This window comes from Elephas maximus, chromosome 7 (genome assembly GCF_024166365.1).
Source record: "Elephas maximus indicus isolate mEleMax1 chromosome 7, mEleMax1 primary haplotype, whole genome shotgun sequence".
Lineage (NCBI taxonomy): Eukaryota > Metazoa > Chordata > Mammalia > Proboscidea > Elephantidae > Elephas > Elephas maximus.
Window position 1 is genome coordinate 92,060,753 of NC_064825.1, and position 22,185 is coordinate 92,082,937.

Genomic DNA, 22,185 nt, shown 5'->3' on the forward strand with positions numbered 1-22,185 from the left:
GGTTGTGAATGTTAAACTTATGGACAACTCGTACTTAAGAACAGACTGCCATAAAGCCTATTATATTAAGATTTTGAGCTAAATACCTACTATAATCATTAATAATGAATGCATGCACTAGTTTGTGACGCTCATGAAAACATTGCACAGTTTGGAAGTGTTTCTTAAATGTTTTATATGCATAGAGAGAGAAAATATATACTATATGCTAAGACAGACATTTGACTAACTGACACTAAATAAGAACCATATGTACCTGATCTGATTTACCCACAGATTCAACTTAAAGACAGACTTAGGAATGGGTCTATATGAGGTCTCTTCTATCATTTAAATAAATCCATGCAATTGCACTGTAATTTGGTCTGTTGGAGATTTGGCTATTTGCAAATATATGAAAGGAGACCTACCCTGTGAAGAACTAAGGTCGATGGTTTCATTTCCTTAGCCAAGGTGAATTATTTTGGTAATATTCCATCTTACCTTTCAGCACAGCAGTAGATTCTTGTTGAGCAGCACTATAAACATTTGAAAAAGTAGAATTTGATAGCTCCTCTAACTCTTTCAAAATGTAGTATTTATTATTATTATGCAACAGTATTAAACTTCACAGTTTTGTACAAACCTTCTTTGCCGACATGTAACCCTCTGTCACTATGAGTTGGAATCAACTCAACAGCAATGGGTAGGTAGGTAAGCAGGCTGCTAAAAAGTAGGTTATACACTGTGAGGGAAGACTAGCTTGAGGTGACTTAAGGTGTACTGCTGCTGCCTGTCGAAGTTGCATTTTGTTTGGATAAGTTAAGCAGGGATCTAAAGATAAACATCAGAGATGTGCAAAATCAGTGGTGATAATTACATATACTATATGTCATAATAATGTCTTTTCAGAGAGCACACAGTGTTGACCAGCTCAGGTAGTTACTAGTTTCACTGTTAGATTGTCCAAAATGGGTCTTCAGGGAGGTCATGTGATGTTCTTGATCCTTGTCCATGACTTGGTAAGAAGAGAACCCTGTTCAACCAGGCTTGTGGTCTTCAGATGAAGTTTAGTAGACCAGGAAGAGCAATGCATACTCCTGTGTTTCCTCCTGGAAACTGTGACTGTGTAAGTGTTACTTAGATGTATCGGTAGATCTTTAACACACATTTACTTATCATCACAGTATGTTCTGGGTCTTTCATGTGGAGCTGTAAGTCATAAAAAATAAAAATAAAATCAAAAGAAAGACTTCTGTTTTCCAGGTAAATCTCTCTTTTTTCTTTAGAAAAATACTTCATGATAAAAACATAAAAGTACTTGAATGGTAACTAGAAAAAGCATTGCTTCCTTCTAGAAAACCACTAGGATTTGTATAAACCACTTGATTATCTGGTAAATGATTATGTGCTCTGACAGTCTCTAGGGACTTTTAATATTAGGTTATAATTTTTTAAATAGGTAGGGAAACTTCTAAATTTGAAGATGTGTATTTGAACTCTTCAAATAGTGACGGTCTGTGAAACTGAATATTCTGAAAGTCTTAATAAAAGTCATTAAAGACATAGCATCTTTATTTTTATATTACAATAACCAAATGCAGAAAATCGAAGGCCTTGAAGGATTTTGAATTGTGCTGTGCGTAGCCTGTTATTTATTTGCCTTTAGTACTAGTGAGATGTGTTAAAGATAAATACTCAGAATACACCAGTTTGAGAATTGGAAAGAAAGTTTAAAGGAATTTCTGTTATCGCTCTTAAAGCTTCCATGTGCAGCAAGATAAAGCACAACCTGGCTGCTTCTGTTTGGTATTTGTTTGCTGAAGTAGATTACCAGCATTGGTTTCAGGATGAGATTGGTAAAATGCACTGTTGAAATTTTTCTGGGGTCCAATTCTGGAAAAGCAGATTGACATTGACATTCTTCTAATTAAGTACATTCCTACCCATAGGGAAATAACAGCTACCTTTGAGTTTACGTATTATTTATTATCCAACAACTCCAAGCATAATTTATTTAGCTTTGCATTGTTAAAGCCTCAGTTTTCCCCAGCTGTATCTAATTTTCAGATACAAATAACTTGAAACAGCTTCCTCCGTTATAACGAGGTACTCAGCTACAACTTTTTGTTTTTTCTTAGCCCATCCAACATCCTTTTTTATATGGAGTTGTAATGCATGAGGGATTACCTTGATTTATCTTTAGGTGATATCAGTGTCTTCAGAGTGAGAGGGTCATAGTCATAGCAGATCTTCCTGTAGGCAAAGGGCAGAACACTCATTTCTAATTGTGCAGTCATATGACGATATTCCTGTGAATTAAGAAGATGGCAATGACGAAACTGAAGCCAAAATAAAACTGTGATAGTTAATAATTAAGCTGCAAAGATATGAATAAAACCCTGGTTTCTTGGACTAGCATACGTTGCTTTAGTAACTCCATCTTGATCTGCCCTTTTGGGACCTTAGAATTCTTCACCCATCCATCCAGAGTGTTTTCAGAGGGTCGGGAACTGAGTGACTCTCTCTAGCCTGTGTTTTTCTTTGTCTCATAGATAAAGTGGCCTCGTGAATAGGAATGCCTGGTCAGACATCAGGCTTGGAGATTATGGATGAAGATCGGTTAATTGAAGAAGTCTTGGATAAGTTTGTTAGTTGTCATGAGCAAACATACGAAGAATTTCTGAGCACTTTTATTCATCTTTCAAAAGGTAAAATGGAGTACTTTCTATAGCAATAGAGATAAAGTGATTTTATTAAACTTTTATGTTATTGGTGCCTTTTCAGATAGAACCTTAGAGTATTTAATGAACATTCATTCCGTTCTTTCATTAGGCGGTTCTCATTAGGGCATTTATGACTGATATATGTAAATACCAATATTTTAATATAACCGAGAATTGTATTATGGAGTGAGAACCATTGACTGTGAGAACTAGAAAGGACCTGAAAAAGTATTTAATCTTCTCATTTTTTTTTTGGACAGATTCAAGTGCAAAGAGTGGAGGTTGTTAAAAAACATATTTAAAACTTTAAAGAAATAGAGCATGGTGGTTAGGGTGGTGGAGTTGCCCTGCACATCTTTGGATCCTGGTGTTGCAACTAACTGGCTGTGTGACCTTGGGGAGCTCATTTAACCTCTTTGTTTCTCTGAATAAAATTGAGAATAATAGTGGTACCTCTCAAAGTTGGTGAGGGTTAATTGAAATAATCTGTAAATTTGGCATAGTGGCTAACACATAATAAGAACTTAATGAATGCTAGGTATTATTATTGTTATTTATTATCGTTATCGTACTGCTGTGGTTTCTGTAGAATATAAGCAACCTTTTGGCCAGAGGTGATGATTTGGCCTAAAGGTCAAGTTCATCTTTGTGTTTCATTATATGTTCTGTTTGGCTCACACAGTGTTGTTATTGTAATTGAGGCAACATTAGAAAATGGAAATTTTTACATAAAAATCTTGGTTTTTGATTTCTCTTGATTAAGTCGGAAGATCTGTTATCCCAGGGTCAGCATTCCCTTGTGGCAGTAATCAGCTAGAGCTCAAGAGCTGCTGCTCCATCCCCTACCCCTCAACCCGAATTTTCTAGTTGATCACATTCTCTGGCATTCACACAATGCAAGAGTGCATGTATACAATGCCAGTTTCATTCATGTAAGTGGCTCCTGTAGGCATTTGACTTTATGATCTTTGTTCTGGGTTCTGCTCCAGATTGCCATTAGCTTGCTCTCAACCTTGGTCCTCTCTGGATCATTGAGCCTCATTTGTGAGACCATTGGTTCTCTACCTACCTGCACGTCAGACCCACCTGGGGTGCTTTTAGAACATATTGATACCAGGGTCCACCCCACATCCCAGGCTGGAGCCTAGGAATCACTATTTTGTAAAAGCTTCTCTGCTGATTCTAATGTGTACTTGAAGTTGAGAAGAGGAAGTTTCATAATATCCAAGATCATGACATTCTCAAGAAGCCTGACTCTGTGATTTGAAGTCCTGATTCATGTGCCCTGAACAAAGAAGGGCAGTTGTAACAAAGATAAGGAAAAGTGATTATAACTTGTTTGTTTTTTTCTGCGAGATAGTCGGGTTATCAGGGATAGCTGTGGTTTTGCTTACACTCAAACAGAAACCATAGCTGTGGTTTTGCTTACACCTAACGGAAGTGGAGAATTTAGGAAATACCTAGTTAACTTTGGGGCTAGGAACGTTCTGCTTTGACATGATATGTTGATCAAGTTAATCTTGGAAATGGTCAAATCACCTTTTGGTCTATGAACACAGGTTCAGGGAGATGCGTGCTTTTTCTGAGCCTAATGATTTTGTTCCTATTTTCTGGACCTAAGCATGGCAGTATGGATGGCTAGAAGGGGGATGTAAACAAGGCTGGAACCGGCAGAACCAATGCCATTTTGTTATACTGATGGCATTTTGATGATTCAAAGTATTTTTGAAATTATTTGTAAGGCTAACTTCATTTTTGTAGCCAGAAGTGTAAGCGCTTCGTAAAAGCATGTGGAAGTTCTAAGGAGGTTATGAGGTAATTGTTTTGGGGATAAGGTTCTTTCTGTTTTCAAATCCCTGTACGATCATCGTTGCTGTTCATACCATCACTGCATGCCAAGAAAGCAGCCCTTGCAGATGTGGTGACTTTCTTTGGAGTTCGGTTTTGGGCCCCAAGTTGAGCTGAAGTAAATGATTATGCAAGTCACATAAACTGCATCTCCAAGCATGCTGTTTTTTTTTTTCCCCCCAAAATATCCCTAGGCAACAGTTCACATTATAAAACTAATGGCCTGAAAAATTCCTCTTAAAACACAAAGAGTTGTGAGTACAAAAATGTGTCTTCAATCAATATAAGTCTTTTTTTCCCCCTGTAACATTTAAATACCATTTGAAAAACCAAACAGGACCAAGGCATTGGCCTGAGTTGAGTGATAACCAGCAGAATTAATCAAGATGGGTGTGGTTCATTCTGGTTCAGAAAGACATGGAAGCTATTTCTTCAAAGTCCCTGTTTTCCCCCTTCCTTCTGGCCGTTTGTTTGTCTCAGGGTGTTCGGCTCCTTTGCTGATATGTAGTGGAATCTTTTCTCTGTAAAAGTGGTTGTCACCAGGCATACCTTTGTAGGTTTTCCTAGTAAGCTTAGTTTCTCAAGTCCGTTACCATTTCCATAGATTGACTGTTCTATTTATTTTTTATAATAGTTATACGCCAGAATGCTTATGCGATTCATTTTCTTTCTAAGAGTGTTAAAAGGGTCAGTAATCCTATTGAAAATATTTCCCTGGAAAAAATTAAACTATAGCCTTGTTGAAAGAAATTTACATTACTGCTTCAGACTCTTGGAGAACAACTGGAAACTGTAAATATTGTAGCATAATTTTCATTCTAGTACATTTATGTTGATCAGGATTTGTTTGTTTTAAGCAGCTCTGGATTTTTTTAAACCATAGTATGTATTTGAGAACAAATACAATGCTCTATCAAAATGTTTAAATAGACACATTAATTGTTAGTTTTAAATGGGCAGTTTTAATTGTTTTCTCAACAATGACTTTAGTTTCAGAGGGTAAGACCAAATTGTGAGGTATGTATTAGAAAATCAGCACGCAAATCTTGGTTGTATTCATTATTGAAGATGTTATTATATTGTTGACATTATTGTGCATAAAAGACTAAGTTTCAATCTTTTTCATATCAGTTTCTTTGTGAATATGATTAATTTATAGGCCTTTCTAGAATATGTGTGTAATGGACAAAAAAAAGATGATCTTGGCCTCCTTGCATAATATTTCCATCACTTTTTTAGGTTGTGAAAATACAGGTGTAAATACTTGTAATTATTCTTCATACACTCATTTATTCATTCATTAATTCTGTGAGTGTTTTGTTATAGTCTAGATATTATTTTAGATATTGAGGATTCAGAAATAAATAATATACAGTTTGTATTCCGAAGCACTCAGTCAAGTGGGAAAGCTAAATAAGCAAATGGGAAATTACACTAATGTATGGTAAGTCCCATAGTGGAGAGAAGTGAGAGCTCATGGGAGGGCCACCCATCCTTGGAGGGAGGACGAGAAAGTCAGCCTGTCAGTGTGCCTTATGCATTGACAGATTAGGGCTGAATTTGAGAGTTATTAAAATGCCTCCATTAATGAAGGCCATTTTGGGTCACAGTTCCATTTGTTTTACTATATATATCTATGTTATTGTTAGGTGCCATTGAGTTGGTTCAAACTCATAGCGACCCTGTGTACAACAGAATGAAACACTGCCTGGTCCTTCCTGTGCCATCCTCACAGTTGTTGCTATGTTTGAGCCCATTGTTGCAGCCACCGTGTCAGTCCATCATGTTGAGAGTCTTCCTCTTTTTCAGTGACCTTCTACCTTACCAAGCACAAGTCCTTTGCCAGGGCCTGGTCCCTCCTGATAACACGTCCAAAGTATGTGAGATGAAGTCTTGCCATCCTCGCTTCCAAGGAGCACTCTGGTTGTACTTCTTCCAAGACAGACTTGTTCATTCTTCTGGCAGACCATGGTGTGTTCAATATTCTTCCCCAACACCATAATTCAAATGCATCAATTCTTCTTCTGTCTTCCTTATTCATTGTCCAGCTTTCTTAAAAAAAAAAAAAATTTTTTTTTTTAGGCTTTCTATATATATGTATATACATATATTTGTGTGTGTGTGTATATATATATATACACACATAGAGAGGGAGAGAGGGAGACTTCTTATCTTTTAAATAATAAGTCTTTCAGATGGAGATGTAACCTTGCTTCAATAAGGTTGAGAGTTACTTCTAAACTAGTGAAAAGAAAAAACTATTTCTTTTAATTTTCTTCTGGACTAGAATTATTACCAGGCTGTCTTTTGAGAAGCATTCGCTCCCACGTTTTAGAGTGGTAGTTCTTGGTCATATTGCCATCACAGAAATTGTATATTTAAGAATCCAGTGACTTAGAAGTTGACATTAAACCTTTACAACTCCATTTTGTTTCTTTCAATAATCTTGGAAGGCTGCAGTAGTTATTTTTTCTGTAATTTCATTCAACTTTTTCTACCCTCCCCTGCCCTCCGCCCCACATACAAGTGATTGTTGTTGATTATTGATCTGATTTTATGCTTCAGGCTAAATGGTTAATTTCCTTTAAAGTTGCCCTTTTTACCAAGCATTCAGCTTAAAATAGTTTGGAAATTGAAATGAATCTACTGTACTTGTATGATTAACTCTTCATAGCTCTTTGTTTTTCATCCTTAAAACTAGGATCCAGTTTAAACTTTAAACTAGGGTCCAGTTTCCCAAATAATTCTTCCAGTTTTCAGATGTTCTGTATTACCACATAATAACAGCTTTCTATTCACTGCTGTATTTACTCTATCTTTTGTCCAGATCAAGGATTTTGTTTCAGATTTTGAGGTGTAATTTTGTTTTCAGTTTTTTTTCTTTTTTAATGCTATCCTCATTTCATTTACAATACATTGTGCTTTTAGCGTTTTACTGCTCTTTTAACTTATCTTTGGAAAAAAAAATCTGTCAGCTCAACCTTTTTCTCCCTTCCTAGTCATTAATATTCGAATTAAATTCCCCCTTAGGCTGAACATTGCGTGTTTGAACAAGACAGATGTCATGCCTGTCGCTTTATAAACTGTCAGTGGTCTGGCATTTGAAAATTTTAGATTCTTGGGGTTTCTGAAACCCCTAAGTGTGCTTAAATTTTTCTTAGATTTTAATAATCATATATAATCATAAGAGAGTTCAACTATATTTTTTACCTTATTCATGTCTAGTTCTTTAGGAAATTATGCCCACGCTCTACCGCCATTACAGATTTAGCACTATACAATTACCATTTGACTTGGGCACATATAGGTTTGCACTGTCTAATACATTAGCCACGAGCTAATGTGGCTGTTGAACACTTGAAATGTGGCTAGTGCTACTGAGGAACTCAGCTTTTGATTTTGTTTAATTTTAATTAACTTAAATAAAAAAACTGATCTCTATTCAGTTTTTGGAAAACTTTTATGTTTGGGACAACGTGGCATGTGACTATATTTTTTCAAAGGTAAATTTATGAAATCTAAGTAGAGGTCATGTATTTCTGATGAAAAATTGGCATTTGAATTGGAATATCCTATAGGTGTAAAATCCACACTACAGTTTGAAGACTTAGTATGATAAAAAAGAATGTAAAATACCTTACTAATACTATTTTTATGGAAACCCTGGTGGCATAGTGGTTAAGTGCTACGGCTGCTAACCAAAGGGTCGGCAGTTCGAATCCGCCAGGCACTCCTTGGAAACTCTATGGGGCAGTTCAACTCTGTCCTATAGGGTCGCTATGAGTCGGAATTGACTTGACGGCACCGGGTTTGGTTTTTTGGTTTATTATTTTTATATTATAATTACATTTTAAAATGATAATTGTTTGAAAAATTGGTTTAAATAAATTGTATCATTAAAATTAAGTTCGCTTTTTAAAGACTTTTTTTTAATGTGGCTACTGGAAAATTTCAAACTACGTATATGTCTTCCATCATATTTTTATTGTACAGCGCTCATATAGACAGCTGGTTTTCAACCTGACTGACTAGCAAAAAGACCTGGCACTCATAAAATACGGATTTCTGTCCCCTATTCTAGGCTGATTAAATGAGATTCTCTAGGCAGGAGACTATGAAACTGTATATTCATAAGGCTCTCCAGGTGATCCTGATGCTCAATTTGTTTGTTTGTTTGTTTTTTAAATAATTTTTATTGTGCTTTAAGTGAAAGTTTACAAATCAAGTCAGTCTGTCACATATAAGCTTATGTACACCTTACTCCGTACTCCCACTTACTCTCTCCATAATGAGTCAGCCCGCTCCCTCCTTCCAGTCTCTCCTTTCTTGACAATTTTGCCAGTTTCTAACCCTCTCTACCCTCCCATCCCCCCTCCAGACAGGAGATGTCAACACAGTCTCAATTGTCCACCTGATACAAGTAGCTCACTCTTCGTCAGCGTCTCTCTCCAACCTATTGTCCAGTCCCTTCCATGTCTGATGAGTTGTCTTCGGGAATGGTTCCTGTCCTGGGCCAACAGAAGGTTTGGGGACCGTGACCGCCAGGATTCCTCTAGTTTCAGTCAGACCGTTAAGTGTGGTCTTTTTATGAGAATTTGGGGTCTGCATCCCACTGATCTCCTGCTCCCTCAGGGGTTCTCTGTTGTGCTCCCTGTCAGGGCAGTCATCGGTTGTGGCCGGGCACCATCTACTTCTTCTGGTCTCAGGATGATGTCAGTCTCTAGTTCATGTGGCCTTTTCTGTCTCTTGGGCTCATAGTTATCGTGTGAGCTTGGTGTTCTTCATTCTCCTTTGATCCAAGTGGGTTGAGACCAATTGATGCATCTTAGATGGCCGCTTGTTAGCATTTAAGACCCCAGACGCCACATTTCAAAGTGGGATGTTTTCATAATAGAATTATTTTGCCAATTGACTTAGAAGTCCCCTTAAGTCCCCTTAAGCCATAGTCGCCAAACCTCTGCCCTTGTTCCGCTGACCTTTGAAGCATTCAGTTTATCCCGGAAACTTCTTTCCTTTTGGTCCAGTCCAGTTGAGCTGACCTTCCCTGTATTGAGTATTGTCCTTCCCTTCACCTAAAGTAGTTCTTATCTACTAACTAATCAGTAAATAACCCTCTCCCACCCTCCCTCCCCCACTCCTGACCACAAAAGTATGTGTTCTTCTCAGTTTATACTATTTCTCAAGGTCTTATAATAGTGGTCTTATACAGTATTTGTTCTTTTGCCTCTGACTAATTTCACTCAGCATAATGCCTTCCAGGTTCCTCCACGTTATGAAATGTTTCACAGATTCGTCACTGTTCTTTATCGATGCGTAGTATTCCATTGTGTGAATATACCACAATTTATTTAACCATTCATCCGTTGATGGACACCTTGGTTGCTTCCAGCTTTTTGCTATTGTAAACAGAGCTGCAATAAACATGGGTGTGCATATATCTGTTCGTGTAAAGGCTCTTATTTCTCTAGGGTATATTCCGAGGAGTGGGATTTCTAGGTTGTATGGTAGTTCTATTTCTAAGTTTTTAAGAAAACGCCAGATAGATTTCCAAAGTGGTTGTACCATTTTACATTCTCACCAGCAGTGTATAAGAGTTCCAATCTCTCCGCAGCCTCTCCAACATTTATTATTTTGTGTTTTTTGGATTAATGCCAGCCTTGTTGGAGTGAGATGGAATCTCATCATAAATTTAATTTGCATTTCTCTAATGGCTAATGATCAAGAGCATTTTCTCATGTATCTGTTAGCTGCCTGAATGTCTTCTTTAGTGAAGTGAGTGTTCATATCCTTTGCCCATTTTTGATTGGGTTGTTTGTCTTTTTGTGGTTGAGTTTTAACAGAATCATATAGATTTTAGAGATCAGGCGTTGGTCGGAGAAGTCATAGCTGAAAATTCTTTCCCAGTCTGTAGGTGGTCTTTTCACTCTTTTGTTGAAGTCTTTAGATGAGCATAGGTGTTTGATTTTTAGGAGCTCCCAGTTATCTGGTTTCTCTTCATCATTTTTGGTAATGTTTTGTATTCTAGTTATGCCTTGTATTAGGGCTCCTAACGTTGTCCCTATTTTTTCTTCCATGATCTTTATCGTTTTAGTCTTTATGTTTAGGTCTTTGATCCACTTGGAATTAGTTTTTGTGCATGTCCTATTTCATTTTTTTGCAAATGGATATCCAGTTATGCCAGCACCATTTGTTAAAAAGACTATCTTTTCCCCAATTAACTGACACTGGGCCTTTGTCAAATATCAGCTGCTTATATGTGGATGTATCTATATCTGGGTTCTCAATTCTGTTCCATTGGTCTATGTGCCTATTGTTGTACCAGTACCAGGCTGTTTTGACTACTGTGGCTGTATAATATGTTCTAAAATCAGGTAGGGTGAGGCCTCCCACTTTCTTCTTCTTTTTCAGTAATGCTTTACTTATCCGGGGCTTCTTTCCCTTCCATATGAAGTTGGTGATTTGTTCCTCCATCACATTAAAAAATGTCATTGGAATTTGGATCAGAAGTGCATTGTATGTATAGATGGCTTTTGGTAGAATAGTCATTTTCACTATGTTAAGTCTTCCCATCCATGAGCAAGGTATGTTTTTCCACTTATGTAGGTCACTTTTAGTTTCTTGCAGTAGTACTTTGTAGTTTTCTTTGTATAGGTCTTTTACATCTTTGGTAAGATTTATTCCTAAGTATTTTATCTTCTTGGGGGCTACTGTGAATAGTATTGATTTGGTGATTTGCTCTTCGATGTTCTTTTTGTTGCTGTAGAGGAATCCAAGTGATTTTTGTATGTTTATCTTATAACCTGAGACTCTGCCAAACTCTTCTATTAATTTTAGTAGTTTTCTGGAGGATTCCTTAGGGTTTTCTGTGTATAAGATCATATCATCTGCAAATAGAGATAATTTTACTTCCTCCTTGCCAATCCGGATGCCCTTTATTTCTTTGTCTAGCCTAATTGCTCTGGCTAGGACCTCTAGCACAATGCTGAATAAGAGCGGTGATAAAGGGCATCCTTGTCTGGTTCCCGTTCTCAAGGGAAATGCTTTCAGGCTTTCTCCATTTAGAGTGATGTTGGCTGTTGGCTTTGTATAGATGCCCTTTATTATGTTGAGGAATTTCCCTTCAATTCCTATTTTGCTGAGAGTTTTTTTTATCATAAATGGGTGTTGGACTTTGTCAAATGCCTTTTCTGCATCAATTGATAAGATCATGTGGTTTTTGTCTTTTGTTTTATTTATATGGTGGATTACATTAATGGTTTTTCTAATATTAAACCAGCCTTGCATACCTGGTATAAATCCCACTTGGTCGAGGTGAATTATTTTTTTGATATGTTGTTGAATTCTATTGGCTACAATTTTGTTGAGGATTTTTGCATCTATGTTCACGAGGGATATAGGTCTGTAATTTTCTTTTTGTGTGGTATCTTTACCTGGTTTTGGTATCAGAGATATGGTGGCTTCATAGAATGAGGTAGGTAGTATTCCGCCATTTTCTATGCTTTGAAATACCTTTAGTAGTAGTGGTGTTAACTCTTCTCTGAAAGTTCGGTAGAACTCTGCAGTAAAGCCGTCCAGGCCAGGACTTTTTTTTGTTGGGAGATTTTTGATTACCGTTTCAATCTCTTTTTTTGTTATGGGTCTATTTAGTTGTTCTACTTCTGATTGTGTTAGTTTAGGTAGGTAGTGTTTTTGTAGGAATTCATCCATTTCTTCTAGGTTTGCAAATTTGTTAGAGTACAATTTTTTATAATAATCTGATATGATTCTTTTAATTTCAGTTGGGTCTGTTGTGATATGGCCCATCTCGTTTCTTATTCAGGTTATTTGTTTCCTTTCCTGTATTTCTTTAGTCAGTCTGGCCAGTGGTTTATCAATTTTCTTAATTTTTTCAAAGAACCAGCTTTTTGGCTTTGTTAATTCTTTCAATTGTTTTTCTGTTCTCTAATTCATTTAGTTCAGCTCTAATTTTTATTATTTGTTTTCTTCTGGTGCCTGATGGATTCTTTTGTTGCTCATTTTCTATTTGTTCAAGTTGTAGGGACAGTTCTCTGAGTTTGGTTCTTTCTTCTTTTTGTATGTGTGCATTTATTGATATAAATTGACCTCTGAGCACTGCTTTTGCTCTGTCCCAGAGGTTTGGATAGGAAGTGTTTTCATTCTATAAATTTCTTTATTCCCTCCTTAATGTCTTCTATAACCCAATCTTTTTTCAGCAGGGTATTGTTCAGTTTCCAAGTATTTGATTTCTTTTCCCTAGTTTTTCTGTTATTGATTTCTAGTTTTATTGCCTTGTGGTCTGAAAAGATGGTTTGTAATATTTTGATGTTTTGGATTCTGCAAAGTTTTGTTTTATGACCTAGTATGTGGTCTATTCTAGAGAATGTTCCATGTGCGCTAGAAAAAAAAGTCTACTTTGCAGCAGTTGGGTGGAGTGTTCTGTATAAGTCTATGAGGTCAAGTTGGTTGATTGTAGCAATTAGGTCTTCCGTGTTTCTTACTGGAAGTCCTGTCCTTCTCCAAAAGTGGTGTGTTGAAGTCTCCTACTATAATTGTGGAGGTGTCTATCTCACTTTTCAGTTGTGTTAAAGTTTGTTTTATGTATCTTGCAGCCCTGTGATTGGGTGCATAAATATTTAATATGGTTATATCTTCCTGGTGAATTGTCCTTTTAATCATTATGTAGTGTCCTCCTTTATGCTTTGTGGTGGATTTAACTTTAAAGTCTATTTTGTCAGAAATTAATATTGCTACTCCTGCTCTTTTTTGCTTTTTGTTTGCTTGATATATTTTTTTCCATCCTTTGAGTTTTAGTTTGTTTGTGTCTCTAAGTCTAAGCTGTGTCTCTTGTAGGCAGCATATAGATGGATGGTGTTTCTTTATCCAGTCTTAGACTCTCTGTCTCTTTATTGGTGCATTTAGTCCATTTACATTCAACGTAATTATAGATAAGTATGTGTTTAGTGCTGTCATTTTGATGTCTTTCTATGTGTGTTGTTGACAATTTCTTTTTTCCACTTACTTTTTTGAGCTGAGACGTTTTTCTTTGTAAATTGTGTGTTCCTCATTTTCATAGTATTTGACTTTATGTTTGCTGAGTCGTTATGTTTTTCTTGGTTTTTATTTTGAGTTATGGAGTTGTTATACCTCTTTGTGGTTACCTTAATATTTACCCCTATTTTTCTAAGTAAAAACCTAACTTGTATTGTCCTATATCGCCTTGTTTCCCTCTCCATATGGCAGTTCTATGCCACCTGGATTTAGTCCCTGTTTTTGATTATTGTGTTCTTTTACATATTGACTCCATTGATTCCCTGTTTTGAGTGTTTTTTTCTTTTTAAGATTAATCTTAATTTGTTTTTGTGATTTCCCTATTTGAGCTGATATCAGGATGTTCTGTTCTGTGACCTTGTGTTGTGCTGGTATCTGATATTATTGGTTTTCTCACCAAACAATTTCCTTTAGTATTTCTTATAGGTTTGGTTTGGTTTTTGCAAATTCTCTAAGCTTGTGTTTATCTGTAAATGTTTTAATTTCACCTTCACATTGGAGAGTTTTGCTGGATATATTGTCCTTGGCTGGCAGTTTTTCTCCTTCAGTGCTCTACATATGTTATCCCATTGCCTTCTTGACTGTATGGTTTCTGCTGAGTAGTCTGAACTTATTCTCATTGATTCTCCTTTGTAGGAGACCTTTCTTTTATCCCTGGCTACTTTTCAAATTTTCTCTTTATCTTTGGTTTTGGCAAGTTTGATGATAATATATCTTGGTGATTTTCTTTTTGGATCAATCTTAAATGGGGTTCGATGAGCATCTTGGATAGATATCCTTTCGTCTTTCACGATGTCAGGGAAGTTTTCTGCCAATGGATTTCAACTATTCTCTCTGTGTTTTCTGTTGTCCCTCCCTGTTCTGGGACTCCAATCACATGCAAGTTATTCTTCTCGATAGAGTCCCATGTGGTTCTTAGGGTTTCTTCATTTTTTTTTAATTCTTTTATCTGATTTTTTTTCAGCTGTATTAATGTCAAATCCCTTGTCCTCCAGATCCCCCACCATGCATTCCAATTGCTCGAGTCTGCTCCTCTGACTTCCTATTGAGTTGTCTAATTCTGTGATTTTACTGTTAATCTTTTGGATTTCTGAATGCTGTCTCTCTATGGATTCTTGCAGCTTATTAATTTTTCCACTATGTTCTTGAATAATCTTTTTGAGTTCTCCAACTGCTTTATCAGTGTGTTCTGTGACTTTTTCTGTAGATTCCCTTATTTCATTTCTGAGGTCATTCCTGGTGTCTTGAAGCTTTCTGTAAATTAGTTTCTTATATTCTGCATCTGGCAATTCCAGGATGGTATCTTCATTTGGGAAAGATTTTGATTCTTTAGTTTGGGGAGTTGTAGAAGCAATCATGGTCTGCTTCTTTATGTGGTTAGATATCGACTGCTGTCTCCGAGCCATCTCTAAGATATTGTAGTGATTTATTCTATATTTGCTCACTGAGTCTTATCTTGTTTTCTTTCAGTATATGTAGATGGACTACTAGATTGCGCTGTCGTGATTGTTGTAGCCCTTGAATCACTTATGTCCTATTACCAGCTGGTTTGGGCTGTAACCAGATATATAAGCCTAAGAGTCCATTCACTATTCTTGAGTAGAATCTGATTTTGGGTCATCAAATGTGTGGTGCAGACTGTCACCTATTCACCCAGAGAAGTAGTGGTGATAGTTGTGTGCACCAGATTCTAGTAGCAGCAGGTTTTCACACTCCAGGGGGGCAGAATGCTGATAGGCTTCCCCCAAGTGCCAGTGAGGTACGTGTGTCTCTATTCCTAAAACACTTCGGTGGGTGGGCTCTGCAGCTGTACCTTAGGCCTCCAATGCAAGTATCTCTACAGATTGGTAGGTGTCACCCTCCTTAGACCCCTAAGGCAGGAGGCTAGGTGGTCTGGGTGGAGCTTCAGCCCTCAGTTCCCTGTTGTGGGTCAGTGAGGGCTCTGTTGAATATGCAGAGATATCACACCTGGGAAACTTGTCTTTCCAGTAATCTGCTAAAAGGACTACAGTCAGATCCCTATCAGAATTGCCTTTACATTATAATAGCCACCTTGTTCCCTGTAGGGATGAAAGCCCAAGACTGTGGATCACATATATTTGGCTGGAGCTGGTTCTGTATTTTTAGTCCAATTAGGGAAGGATTTTTGGTCCCTGGGTTTTTTGTAGCTGCTTCTCTCAGGCCAGGAGAATGGGTTAGGAAAAGACCAAAAAAAAAAAAAAAAAAGGAAAAGAAAGAAAAACCGCTCTGGCTCTGGAAATTCCAATGTTAATGAATCCACCTGGGAAGGGTAGGGGAGGGTTCAGATAAATAGGAGAGAGTAGCAACCCGCAATATAGACACAGTTACTTACCTTGCTTGGGATGACTGTTTTATCTGAGATTCCCAAGGGGTGCATTGACTGTGTGTGCTGGCTGGGTAGAGATTGCCCCCAAGGGTTAGGCCCGCGTCCCGTGCTTACGCTGTCTCAGAAGCCGTGGTCAGTTCCTCCGCTCCCAGTCCAAAGCCCAGCGCCAAGGTTTCCCGGCTGGGACGCCGCACTCCCGGCTCCAAAATGAGTCTCTGCCTCCCGGTGACTTCTCCTCCTGTCAGCCGCATCGCTGTGCTGCCTGCATGCACTGGCTGGGCTTCCCCCGAGGTCACTTCTGGGGGCTAGGGCTGCCTCCTGTGTTTGCGCCGTCTCAGGTTGCCGTGCTCAGCTCCCCTGCACCCAGTCCAAAGCCCGGCGCCAAGGTTTCCTGACTGGGACGCTGGCTCCAGGCTCCGAAAACAGTCGCTGCTTCCCCGTGGTTGTTCGTTCTCAGTCTCTGTCACTCAGGTCAACTCTTTAGATCTGTGTTTGATGGTCAGGGTTCGTTGATTGTCATGTACGTGATCGATTCACTTGTTTTTCTGAGTCTTTGTTGCAAGAGGGACCCGAGGTAGCCTCTACCTAGTCAGCCATCTTGGCCCTGCCTCCTGCATTTGTTTTGAGGACTACTTGTTTAGACTATAAATTCTGATAATGCAGCCCCTTAAAAGCAGGACTATTATCTATATTCATTTAATATTCCAGATAAATTCCTGGAAGCTTGTTTCTGTTCAAATCGTAGAGCTGGAAGAGACAGTCCAGTTTTCTTTACTTTTGGATTCATTCGTTGCTATATACACTAAACATTTACACTGAGTAACTTATTTGTCACAGTGACAGAAAGAAATAGCTTTGACTATCATGTTTTATAGCCTAGGGAACTGAAAGTCATTGTAGATTACTAACTTGCCTGAGGTCAGGTCAAGAATTCAAACTTCAGACATCTGACCCTCCTTTATATCACGATACCTCTTCCACAGAAACATCTGGGATTGTGAGATTGTAAGGAAACCAGCCTTAATATTATTACTGATAGCAACTAATATTTATTAAGTACTAATGTTTTGGTCAGCACTTTACGTGGATCACCTCCTAGTAACCTAGTGAGTTTACTTTTTTAATTATTATTCTTATTATTCCAAGTGTACAGATGAGGAAACCGAGGTTTTAGGTTTAGGGTTGATAACTTGCCTGTGGTTAGTAACTAGTAAGTGATGGAGTCGGACTATGGGCCTAGTCAGTATAACTCGAAAGCTCACTTTGCTTTTGTACCTTTCTTACAGCACTGGGCAGTTCTCAAGATATGGGTGTCACGGACATGTAGGTAATATGATCCATAGGAATGGATGTGATACATCAAAATATATTTATTCTGATTCACTTGAGTGTAAGCTCAGTGAGGACAGGCTTCTTGTGGGCTTTGTTCAGCACTATTATTCTAGCACCTAAAGTTGGAATAATTCCTGATAATGTAAAATGAGCAGATGCTTAATAAATATTGGTTGAATAAATGAAATAAAAGGAAAATAAAAGCCAGAATGACATAAAGACAGACTGTAGGGCCTTCATCTGAACCCTAAAGAGCATTCTCACTTAAGGGACAGGCAGAGACTACATCATAATGTCCCAAGTTTGCAATTGATATGCAGTAAAACCTGTGAAAGCTGGAACCTGTGTAAGGCAGAAAACTGTCAGAGAAGGAATACTGAAATATTATCCACTGATAGCAAAAGAAAAGTGGTAAGACTGCACCCTGTCAAAAGTAGAAAACTTCCCACACCCGGAAATACAAGGCAGTCTTGTTAAGTTCTGGCTCTCATAGGTCTCAGTGTAGTCGATAACTGGTAGCCGCAGTGGAGTTAAGAAACACATACACACACACACACACATGCTGCAAATAACTTTGAAAAGTAGAGAGAGGCAAGGAAGGAGAGAAACATCGAGTCAGGGAGACTAGCTTGGAGGATAGGCAGAAATACAGGTGTGGAGTTCTGGACGAGAATATTGGAGGAAGAAATGGAAAGCAGAAAGGGCCTATGAGACACTGCAAGTGAAGGAGTGACAGCACTTGGTGCCACTGACAGGATTAGAGAGATGAAAGAGTGAAAGACACGTTGCAAGTATCTTGTCTGAGGCCTGCAGAGGCCAAGCGACTTGTTCAGAATTATACAGTTCTCATTTCAGGAGTCTTATTTTCTTCCTTATTGAGCATATATCCTGTCGAGGGCTTAGACTCTTGGGCTGGGGTTTGGCTTACACTTCTGGACTGATAAATTTTGAGTTGTCAGTTCAGCCAAAGGAATATCACTACTCATACTTGACAATATCTTTAAAAAAAGGTGATTAAACATGAAAGTGGTGACAGTCCGTAAAACAACCCGTTTCTAAAGTTGACATATCGTTTTGGTCCCCAAAGTGATTCTGAATTTGAGCATTAGAAGTGCATCTTTTAAAGTTCCATGGGGTACAAAGAGAGGCTTTTCCCAAACTGAAGAATGAATTTAAAATCTGCTGCAGAAAAATACCAAAGAGAAAAATTGAGAAAGCAGCTGGCCCTCTTTACCAATTTCAGAACAGGAAAGGAATTTCAGTAGAGCATAACAACAGCTTTCTCTAATAAAAGAAAACACAACAAGAAAAATAATCCTTGCTGTGTAGCCCTTTGCAGTTGTTTTCTGTCAAGTATTAGAGACTGGAGGTGCTTAACATTGTTTTGATACCCTTGCAACTGGCAGATTGCCTGCAGAGGAAGTTGGAAACGGACTGACCAGCTTTATGCTTCCAGGTGGCACATCAGTCACATTTACTGGTCTGTTGTTATCATTCATTTAATTCTCAGCTGAATATTGAGTGTTTTTAGCTCACAGGCCATTTGCAGTGTCTTTCTGTTTCTTTTTTTTTTTTTTGCCGCATTAAGAGGGAAAAAAACAGGGCAACTCAGGAAGTACTTTTGCAAATGTGAATTTAACAGTAAAGACCAGAATTGAAAATAACATAGCAAATAGCAATAAACTGACTTAAGACATAGGCCATTGGGATAATGTTAACCTCAAGAAAAATTTGCAGAAGGCATCACATGGGTAGACTTGCTAATAAAAGCAACTAAAACCCAAATAGCTAAACCCATTGCCCTCCAGCCGATTCCGACTCATAGCGACCCCACAGGGTTTCCAAGGCTGTAAATCTCTAGGGAAGCAGACTGCCGTTATCTTTCTCCTGCGGAGCCACTAGTGGTTTCGAACTGCCGACCTTTCGGTTAGCAGATCACTTTAACCACTGTGCCACCAGGGCTCCTTTATAAAAAGCAACTAAAGACAAAAAAACAACAGTTAAAAAAAAAAAAACTAATCAAATTAATCTGTCATCCCGAGAGAATAAGGAAGCAGTGCTATTTTACAGCTTTTTATTGATGCGTGTTTTGGTGTTGCTGGAAAGAATGAAAGGAGTGGAAAACAAGTTTGTAGTTTTATATCGATCATAAATTCTGTAGCTGTCTGTGTGTGACCTCTTTATCACAGCATAAAATCAAATATCACGTAGAACACTGAAGGAGAAAAAAGCGTTGAACGAAGCGCACTGATTTATAGCAGATTCCTGCGGAAGAAACAGCGTCAGCAGTGCTAACCTGTTCTGTCTCTTTTGGGGAACAGCTGCAAACTGTAATTAAGCAATTTACGTTTGTTTTTCTATTTCTTTTGTCATCACTAAATCACTACAGTTAGGGAACAAATTGACAAATTATAAAACACAGAAAACTGCTGGTTCAGTTGCAAGAAGAAATTTCTCCCAAATTATGACAGATTTTGAGCTGATCAAGCCATTTTCCTTTAGATATATTAGCATAAATCTTCAGCTGCAGTTGTTACAATTCGTATTCATTCTGCACATGACTATTTGGCCCATAATCATTTTGTGTGTGTGTGTGTGCGCGTCTGTTGTAGTTTAGGTGTAATTGGATAAGAGAATGTATTAAAGTATTTACAACACTTTGAATTATAATCATAACATTTATTTTCAGTATTGTTTTTAATGCATAGTATTTTGTTACAATAAGTATCTTTTTTAGTGTGTTTTCTCAGTGGCAATAAGGTATTATGAGAATTGCACTTTTTTTTTTTGGTTTGTTTACAAATAAAAGAATCCCTTTCTCTGATTCCTTATATGTATGTGTGTATATATATTATATATATATGTACACACTGTGTTTACGTATAGAGAATTGAATATTCGTAGGTAAATGGGATTCTGAACTTTACAAAACACAAGCAGAAAACTACTAATAGTCAAACTTTTAAGATGGTCACTCTCAACCTTTAAATAGCCAATTTAAACAGTTATTCAGTGGGTGCACATTTGTTTTGTGTACATTTCTCCTTAACTGGAGACATTATTACTCATGTTTGTTAAATGTATTGTTACTTGAAGGAAAAGGGTAAATTGCTCGACAAGAACCTGAGGTGGTTCTAAGCCTGTGTCCTTTGATTCAGTTGAATGGGTGTGTATTCAGATGTGATGTTTGCAGCAAAATGTTCTCTCAGCCGTGGAACAATAATATTTTCTTTGAAATGGTCAACTAAACCAAAAGAGATACAAACAGGAAACTTAATCTTAGCTAAACCCATAGCTTGCTTATATGAAAATCAAACCACAACTTTCTAGTATGTGATATTCAGTGTCTTTTTTCTCCTACTTGATTCATTCCAGATGAGATACTGGTGTTAGCTTACTCTTCTAGTTAGCACTGGAATCACTATACCACTTCCTTGAGTCTTCTGGACTGAGCCTGCCATTGCATTAGATTTTGTAGGGGATTATAAATCAAGTATCATTATTTTCTTTTTTTCCTCCCTTCTCTGTAAATTATGCTTTGTATGACTTGTAGCCAGTCATCCAATTTCTGAGGATTGAGTTTAGTCCCTAATTATAGTGTCAATCCAGTCCTTCTTGCTACTGTTGGGGTAGTTCAGCATTGACTATGTTCTCACTATATTTTAGGCATTGAGTGAGAATCTGGGAATATAAAGGTAAATGAGACAGAGTCCCTGCTCTAGAAGAATTCTTCAGCTGATAATGTAGTTCTTATTTATTGCTGTCTGCTTATAAAGGACCACGTGCTTCCCAAACACACTGGATTTGTGAAGGTAGCATACCAAACCAAAAAACAAACAACAAAAAAAGCAAAAAACCCCACTGCAGTCGAGTCACTTCAGACTCATAGCGACCCCATAGGGTTTCCGAGGCTGTAAATCTCTACGGAAGCAGACTGCCAAAACTTTCTCCCGTGGGGCCTCTGGTGGTTTCAAACTGCCAACCTTTTGGTTAGCAGTCGATCATTTTAACCACTGTGCCACCAGGGCTCCTTCATATTTTTTAGATTGTACAGCTAGAGGTTGATTGGTAAGGCAGTACTAATTGTTCTTTACGTGAACAAACAAACACAAAAACCCACTTCCATCGAGCTAATTCTGACTCATAGTGACCCCATGGGGTTTCCAAGACTGTAAATCTCTATGGAAGCAGACCGCCACATCTTTCTTTTGCAGAGCCGCTGGTGGTTTTGAATGGCCAACCTTTCGGTTAGCAGTTGATCGCTTTAACCACTGTCACCAGAGGTCCTATTCTTTATATGTTGTCATTGTTAGGTGCCATAGAGTCAGTTCCGACTTATAGCAACCCTATAGGACAGAGTAGAACTGCCTCATAGGCTTTCCAAGGAGTGGCTGGTGGATTTGAACTGCTGACCTTTTGGTTAGCAGCTGAGCTCAATCGTTACGCCACCAGGGCTCCTAATTAATAATATTCAGAATATTGCCTTTGGTTTAGGGGAAGGGGCCCCAGTTTTAGGTTGAATAAGTACTCTATAAGTTAAGAAAACAGTAGTAAGGACAATTAAAACCAAAAAACCCATTGCCATCGAGTCGATTCTGACTCATAGTGACCCTATAGGGCTGAGTCGAACTGCCGGACAGGGTTTCCAACGCTGTAATCTTTACAGAAGCAGACTGCCACATCTTTCTTCTGCTGAACGGCTGGTAGGTTCCAACTGTCAACCTTTTGGTTAGCAGGTGAGTGCTTAACCACTGTGCCACCAAACCAGAAAAAAACCCAGTGCCTTCAAGCCGATTCCGACTCATAGTGACCCTATAGGACAGAGTAGAATTGTCACCTCCAGTTTCCAAGGAGTGCTCGGCGTATTTGAACTGCCGACCCTTTGGTTAGCAGCTGTAGCTCTTA

General features: G+C 38.1%; 1 protein-coding gene across 5 annotated transcripts in view; it reads left to right on the forward strand.

Moving 5' to 3' along the window:
- IFTAP (intraflagellar transport associated protein) overlaps positions 1–22,185 on the forward strand; it is a 109,921-nt gene that overhangs the window by 51,881 nt on the left and 35,855 nt on the right. For all 5 annotated transcript variants that reach the window (XM_049890894.1, XM_049890893.1, XM_049890892.1 and 2 more), the window contains one exon: positions 2,535–2,690. In XM_049890894.1, the coding sequence (XP_049746851.1) occupies positions 2,558–2,690 (133 nt within the window). In that variant the 5' untranslated portion in view covers positions 2,535–2,557. The remainder of the gene's footprint in view (positions 1–2,534; positions 2,691–22,185) is intronic.